Source organism: Sinocyclocheilus rhinocerous, unplaced genomic scaffold (assembly GCF_001515625.1).
Source record: "Sinocyclocheilus rhinocerous isolate Xijiao unplaced genomic scaffold, SAMN03320098_v1.1 scaffold1129, whole genome shotgun sequence".
Lineage (NCBI taxonomy): Eukaryota > Metazoa > Chordata > Actinopteri > Cypriniformes > Cyprinidae > Sinocyclocheilus > Sinocyclocheilus rhinocerous.
Window position 1 is genome coordinate 183720 of NW_015634513.1, and position 8385 is coordinate 192104.

At 37.5% G+C, this 8385-nt stretch overlaps 1 protein-coding gene across 9 annotated transcripts in view; it reads left to right on the forward strand.

Moving 5' to 3' along the window:
* slit2 (slit homolog 2 (Drosophila)) overlaps positions 1-7099 on the forward strand; it is a 94536-nt gene extending 87437 nt beyond the window's left edge. For 8 of the 9 annotated variants that reach the window (XM_016559853.1, XM_016559857.1, XM_016559858.1 and 5 more), the window contains 7 exons: positions 626-763; positions 875-1115; positions 1217-1347; positions 2586-2740; positions 2821-3106; positions 3197-3405; positions 5541-7099. In XM_016559853.1, coding sequence (XP_016415339.1) covers positions 626-763; positions 875-1115; positions 1217-1347; positions 2586-2740; positions 2821-3106; positions 3197-3405; positions 5541-5785 — 1405 coding nt within the window. In that variant the 3' untranslated portion in view covers positions 5786-7099. Of the gene's footprint in view, positions 1-625; positions 764-874; positions 1116-1216; positions 1348-2585; positions 2741-2820; positions 3107-3196; positions 3406-4376; positions 4418-5540 lie in introns of all 9 variants that reach the window. The other variant, XM_016559862.1, reaches the window with a different exon arrangement.
* The last annotated feature ends 1286 nt before the right edge of the window (positions 7100-8385 follow it).

The window sequence follows — 8385 nt, forward strand, 5'->3', positions numbered from 1 at the left end:
CATACATATATATATATATATATATATTTATTTATTTGGTTTTTATATTATCTTTGCACTATTTATAATATAATATATATTTATAATATAATATTTTTTCTACAATAAATATTGTTCAACAAATTATGCTGTACACCCCAAAGGTAAAAGTGATATGAAGTAACCTCCCAAAAAGAAACAACAAAAGCACAAACTGTTCTTAAAAGTTGCAGAGGGAGAGAAATCTTTTCTCTTCTTGTTAAAATATGAAATGCACAATGAAAGTCAAATCATGCAAAAGTGAACATTTTTCCTTTTTTATACACTTTTTCAATACATTTTTCTGTAGACCTGACTTGAACCTTCTTTGGGCCCCCTGGGGGTCCCTGTACCCCAGTATTAAATTATGATTCATGTCTGTGACTTAAATAGCTATTAGCTGTTGAAAAATTTTCTAGTAATAAAAATGTTTCAATATGAAATGTGTCAGTAGAGAGAGAACGAGAACTGTGCTTGTCAAGCTATTTCATGGAATCTTTCTGATATTTATCAGTGTTAAATATGACAATGTGAGTTTTAAATGTTAAATGTGATGATTTTGTGTGTGTGTGTGTGTGTGTGTGTGTGTGTGTGTGTGTTTGTGCAGGTGTGAGTGTACTCCAGGTTATACCGGGGAACACTGTGAGGTGGATTTTGATGATTGTGAAGATAACAAGTGTAAAAACGGGGCTCAGTGTACTGATGCTGTGAATGGCTACACGTGTGTGTGTCCAGAAGGGTACAGGTGAGCAGAAATACTAAAACACACTACATTCATCAATAAAAGATCATCGGAGTTCAACATGTGATATACGTATCTCACTGTGTGTGTGTGTGTGTGTGTGTGTGTGTGCAGTGGGTTGTTCTGTGAGTTCTCCCCTCCAATGGTCCTGCCGAGAACAAGTCCATGTGACCACTATGACTGTGCCAACGGTGCACAGTGTGTTGTCAAGGACACGGATCCTGTGTGTCAGTGTCTCCATGGTTATGAAGGCGTGCACTGTGAGAAGCTGGTCAGTGTCAACTTCATCAACAGAGAATCGTTCTTGCAGATCCCCTCCAACCTCATTACAGAACAGGCCAATATATCACTACAGGTACATCACTAGAGTAAGAGTGAGAGTCAGAGAGAGATCAAGCTAATTCTTCATCAGTTATGCATTTAAGCATACTCATGTGTTCTGTGTGCATGTCCTAGATTGCCACAGATGAGGATAATGGAGTGCTGCTGTATAAAGGCGATAATGAACACATTGCGGTGGAGCTCTACAGAGGCCGACTGAGAGTCAGTTATGACTCGGGATCCTACCCCCCATCTGCCATCTACAGGTGCACACACGCTTATACTGGTTTCATTTTACAACACTTTTACAGCACTAAAACGGCTTATCCAATCGCAATTTAGAGTTGGAACTTTCCATTTTACAATAAGCTATATCTAAATCAGGACATAACATTGTTTTCTTTTTCTTTGCTTTTTTTCAATATAGTAAATTATATTTACAGACTTTATATACCCACACTAACGTTTAAAAGTTGAGTAAGATATTTTAAAAGGTAATTAATTATTTTATTCAGCAAGGATTCATTTAATTAATAAAAAGTGATAGACATATGTAATGTTACAATATTAAAGCAGCACTATGTAACTTTTTCTGTGTTCAAAATTAGCAGTTCTTTTGAAGAAAAATATATTTTTTTCTAATATATTGTAAAATATATTTATATATTTAAATATATTTAAAATATATATTAAAACACTTGTTTTAACTTATAATAAGAATAATTCAATAATAATAATATTTCACTTACTTTTTTTATATAAAATAAATGCATCCTTGGTGAGCATAACTCAAACCTTTGTAGTAGTAACTTGCACATTTCCATATTATTGTATTTACATACAGTTACTGCATATATTTCAAGGCCACTGAAATAATAATTTATTTACCAAGTGACATACATTACATTTTAATTGGTCACACTTTATTTTAAGGTCCAATTCCCGCTATTAACAAACCATTAACTATGACTTTTGCCTCAATAAACTCCTAATTTGCTGCTTATTAGTAGTTACTAAGGTAGTTGTTAGGTATTGGGTAGGATTAGGGATGTAGAATATGGTCATGTAGAATATGTTCTTTAGAAGTACTAATAAACAGCCAATATGTTAGTAATAGGCATTATAATAAGCAACTAGTTAATAGTGAGAATTGGTCCCTATACTAAAATGTTACCTTTTAATTTGACTTTATATATTTTAATGTGGGAGCAAGAATGCAACATTAAGCTGAACTTTAGCTTTGGTTAGTGTTTTTGTTGGTTAATTTTTCACAGAAATTAGTTTTAGATCAAAAATTATTGGCAAAGGGTTGGGGTTAGGGTCACAGACCTCCTATAAAAAGCTTTTTTGCTTGTTTTTCAATAGTAATGATGAAAATCCTTGCCTTTATTCCTTTGATGTCTAATCAATTTAAAGCCTTTCTCTTGTTTATGACGGCCGATAGCTGAACTAAAACACTGTCTGCAGGTATTATCCTCACTGTTCACTTCTGCTCTCTCTCTAGTGTTGAGACTATAAATGATGGCAGTTTTCATGTAGTGGAGCTGGTGGCAAAGGATCAGTCTCTGTCTCTCTCCATTGATGGAGGAAGCCCCAAATCCATCAACACTGCCAGCAGCCCCAGCCCAGTACCCAGCCCTGCTCCACTTTATCTCGGTGGTATGTCAAATGCACCTGCCAATTAAAAAAAAAATGGTCATTGCGTATAATGTCAATATAATAAACCACTGTCTCTTCAGGAATTCCTCAACAGTCTGGACTGGCCTCGTTGCGTTCCTCCGGGAGGAACGGCTCGAGTTTCCACGGCTGTATCCGAAACCTCTACATTAACGACCAGCTCCAGGACCTCACCCAGTTCCTGCTGCAGGAGGGGGTGGTGCCCGGCTGCCAGCCCTGCCAGCGGAGTGTGTGTGCTCATGGGCAGTGCCATGCTACTGGACAGTCCTCCTTCAGCTGTGAGTGTGAGGCAGGATGGACCGGCCCGCTTTGTGACCAGCAGATCAACAACCCATGTGACGGGAACAAGTAAGAGACTCAAAAGTGCACACATTGGTTTCATTATATAAGAATGATCACCTCATAAACGCGTTTTTTATGTGTCTGTCTGTCTCTCAGGTGTATCCATGGCTCCTGTCTGCCCATTAACTCATACTCGTACAGCTGTCGCTGTCATCCAGGCTTTGCAGGTGTATTATGCGATGAAGAGGAGCAGCTGAGTCCCTGTCAGTACATAGCGTGTAAACACGGGCGCTGTCGTGTGTCTGGGCTGGGGAAGGCCTACTGTGAGTGCAACAGCGGCTACACAGGGCCAAGCTGCGATAGAGGTACGGCGCGGTGCTTCCACCCTTTATATAAAACCTGATCTCATCAGAAAAAATCTGACTACACATGCATTTTTGCAGAATACATATCATTGCCATTTCCAAGTGAAATGTCCACTAATTAACACTGGAAGGGAGTTATTTTCTTCAATACAGACAAGACTAATAAATAAATAAATTCAAACAAAATCTCTAAATGTTCCATGAACATTTAAATCAACCAACAGAAATGTTACCTAGGGATGCACAATATATTGGTACCATATTTTTTTTCCATTGTTTCATTTCCATTCCATCGTTCGATATTGGATATTTAACTGCTCATTTCCTCCATTTTTATTTTTAGATTACCTTGCCGTAATGTAATAACATTTTTAAATGTAATCTTTAGCCAAATCTCAAATGCATGCACAGTTTCATGTTGTACATTTTGATGTTGTGATGCTTAAATGCAGGTTTTAGTTTTTAGTGTTTTATTTTTAATTTGTATGGACAACATAGTGTAGAATTTAAATACTGGTGATTTATCGGTTATGGGACATAACATTATTATTGGCTGATAATAATGTATAATTGTAGGTTTAATGTCATATCCAGAATTGTAATATCTGTACCTTGAACCCTAAATGTACCCCTACCTTGATTTAAATTGTATTTTTAAATCAAAATCAACCTCAGAAAAGAACATATTAAACGCCCACTTACAAGGCATTTAAGCTACATTCTCTCACAATTTCAAGAAACAGACTGATAACCTTCTAATTTTTATTTGGTGGTGATTCATGTTTTATGCAAGGTCAATACTTATTTACTCACCTCTACTGTAACTTGTGCTTGCATGTGTCAAAAATGTTTTAAACTTCTGTGTAGCTTGCTGTTGATGTTGAAGTGCTAACCCTGTAAGAAGCTAATCTTGCGCTATTATTATTGCTATTTTACTAACATTCATTTTTAACCTTCCTGTAACCTTCAAGCTGCTACTGAAAGCGGTATGGACCCCACTCAGGTCCGCCAGGTGAGGGATGCATGTTGTGTGTGTGTCTGTGTTTATCTTTAAGGAATAGTTCACCCAATAATGAAAAATTGCTGAAAATGTACTCACCCTCAGGCCATCCAAGATGTAGATGAATTTGTTTCGTCATTGGAACAGATTTGTAGAAATTTAGCATTTTTGCTCACCAATGGATCCTCTACAGTGAATGGGTGCCGTCAGAATGAGAGTCCAAACAGCCGATAAAACTTCACAATAATTCACAAGTAATCCACACAACACTAGTCTATATATTAGCATCTTGTGAAGTCAAAAGCTGCATGTTTTTAATAAACAAATCTATCATTAAGATGTTTTAAACTTTGAGCCGTTGCTTGCTTCCAGGTAAAATATGAGTCCCCTATCCATAATATTGCTTTCTTCAGTGAAAAAGTCATCTTGTCTGAATAAAGAAAGAAGTATGGACAGATCAAGCTCTGTTTACAAGTGAAACCAGTCCAAAACAGTTCTAAACAAATGTGGTTTATGGTTTATTTTGATGTGAGATTAAGAGAGGGGATGGATTTTTTCCACCGAGGAAACGTTATTATGGATTTATTATGGACTCCATTATAAACGGGTTAAAGTTAAAATGCCCTGATGAATTTGTTTCTTACAAACGTGCACAAGATAATTGATGTACTGGGTTCATGTCAATTACTTGTGGGTTATTGTGATGTTTTTATCAGCTGTTTGAACTGACGGCACCCATTCACTGCATATGATCCATTGGTGAGCAATTGATGTAATGCTACATTTCTCCAAATATGTTTCCATGAAGAAACAAACTCATCTACATGTTGGATAACCTGAGGGTGAGTAAACTTCAAAGAAATGTTCATTTTTGGGTGAACTATTCCTATAAATGTCTTCCCTCCTTTAATCACTAATAAAACTCTGCAGCCCCCACAGCCATCTTCACTCCTTCCTCCTCCCTCCTTCACTCCTTTTTTCCTGCTTTCACTCTTTGTATTTTCTTAGGAGTCACCTTTCAACTTCACAGTAAAAATATAATGGAAAAAGATCATGATTGATATGCTAAATGTAACATGCTATATATGCAACATACTGCAGTGCTCTATATAGTGATTTTTTGTTCTCTTTGTAGAGATGGCGTGTCGGGGGGAACGGGTCCGAGATCACTATCAGACGCAGCAGGGCTACGCAGCGTGCCAAAGCACAGAGAAGGTCTCCCGTTTAGAGTGTCGGGGCAGCTGCGGGGACGGGACCTCCTGCTGCGCCCCCCTCCGCAGCAAACGAAGGAAATACACCTTCCAATGCACAGACGGATCCTCTTTTGTACAGGAGGTGGAAAAGGTTGTCAAGTGTGGCTGCACAAAATGTCCATCCTAAAAACGAAAAAGAAGAAATACATCCTCACACCCCCCTCTTTTGAAGTCACCCTGTTTTGTTTGACCTTTTTTGTCAGTGTTGGACTAATGTTTTTTCCTTCAAAGGAGATAATGGATTACTGTAAGATAAAGAACAAACCTATTTTTTATTATGAAGCGGAGAAAAAAAGACAAAAAATAGATTTTAGATTTTTTTTTTTTTTTTTGCCATCATTTTAGGTACTGTGACATTTTTGATTACTTTTTTTCCTTGGCAAAATCACCTCAGACCAGAATGGAAAGCAAAGACACCATGTTGACACATTTCACTTTTTTGTGTCTGTCTTTGTGCCATTCTTTTATGTGGTTTTCTGGACTGCCGTAACTCATTTCACCTGGACTTTGTGAAGGTGAGATATAGTATCTCTATGGAGACTACGAGCGGATTCGCTGATAGTGGAGGTCTCCCCTCCTGCTTCTTTACAGTGTACAACACAAACACACACTATCATAGCTGCTCCTATTCATTCACACACACAAACACAACTTAGCCACTAAGTGTACACACATGATCTCTTCCAGCATGCGCGCGCACACACACACACACTCTTCCGATTCACATTATAAACCATGTGTATTTATTGTATCAAAAATACTGTCACATACTTATACTCGGTATAGTCCTTCATTTCCCTGGAGTTACAGTTGGAATTTCTTAATATATATTAATTTATATTCGTCCTTTTACCAATTTAAATCACTCATAGCTTACTGAGTAGAGTAACTAACGTTGTGTCTCCTTCATTTGGTTGGTTTGACCAATGGGACTGTTGTATTTACCATAAAAAAAAAAAAGAAAAACAAGAGAAGAAAAAAAAAAAAAAACTTAATGGGGTTATAAATCTTCAAATGTGAAGTGAAAACATTGTATATTTTTGTCGAATCTCCTAAAAATTTGTATGGTGACACAGATGTGCTTTATATTAGAGTTTAAATGTATAGTTAAAATTTCCCCATGTATTCTGTATAGAGCACATGCCATAGTTAAAAAAAAAAAGAAGAAAGAAATAACAGTAGCGTGCATAGCTGTCAATAAACCTCTTTTTAAAATATCCTCCTTGCAAATCCTTTTTAATGATACAGATAGAAAGAAAAACTGTGACTTTTTTTCTAAATGATACTACTTTGTTACCACTCTGTTTCCCCCATGTTAACATGTTGCTGCTAAATTGCTATTGTAGACTTTGGATGATGATGCTGATGTTTATTGTAGAGGACGTTGCTCATTCATTGAGCAAATTGTTTTACTGATCAATGAATAAAGATGTCCCCTCCCTCTACAAGGTTGTTCCTCTCTATGTAACGCTCACGTGTCCACAAGTCCACACATGTGCAGACAAAAACTTATACTGTACACATCACTTACATTAGGGGTGTCTAATCCTTCTTCTGGAGGGCCACTGCCTGCACAGTTAGCTCTATATATAAATCATAACAGACGAATTTGAAGTGTGGGGGGGGACACAAACGGGTCCCCCCTGTCCCCAGTGGAACCCCACTTTTCAAAATTCCGTTTGTGTCCATTCCAAATTCGTCTGTTATGATTTTTTTAACCGCACGCCGTCATCGCCACGGAGGAGCGGACACCGACGCGCTCTAAAACACACTCTAAAAATAGCTCACTGAAAGTTCTAATGAGCAGGTATCGCGATTGCGGTACAGTCAGCGATGAAACGCCAGAAGACGCAACAGATGACTTTAATGTCATCATGGATGAAAAGAAAGAAAGGAGATGTGAGTTGGTTGATTCAGTAATTTAGCTCAGGTCAGGATAATCACATTGTCTGCCTACACCTGTTAATGTTAGGCTAATGTTGACTGAGCTAACGTTAACATACACTGTTGCTAGGTAACTTCAGACTGTTGTTAGCTAAATATTTAATGTAGAACAGTGGTTCCCAAACTGAGGTACGTGAGGCGACAGAGGGGGTACGCGAACAAAATGCTGAGTTTTGCGTGTTACGTGAACGAATCGTCCGTGAAAGTCATTGATTCAGTGATTCATTCATAAATACAGCCACTTGCTTCGTTCCTGAATGAACGAATGACTCACGCATTAAGACAGTGACTTACCGCCACCTACTGGCGCTTTTAGTATTTAAAAGAATCACTTTTCACTTTATCATCATTGCATTTTTATTTAAAACATTATTAATATTGTATTTATAAAGTCAAGATAAAAAATGCACTGGAAAGTCCATTTTTGGGGGCAAATATTGTCCTTTAATGGAAAAGGTGCAGTCTAAGTGGAAGAGAGGGGGTACGCAGAAGGATGGTAAATGCCTTGAGGGGTACTCCACTCTGAAAGGTTTGGGAACCACTGATGTAGAACATTCTGTGTACCATGAAAATGAGTCCACTTTAAACTGCGCATTTTCTGTCAGCATTTTCCTGCTATTCTTTTTGGCAGAATTTATCATTATAATCAACTTAATTATTTCCTGGATTTTGTATCACCATAGTCCCTAAATGTATGTAAATGCAGGAAATGGGATTCAAATCGAAAACATTGCCCCCATTTTGTGTCCCCCCCCACTTCTCAAACCAAAGTTACACCCTTGT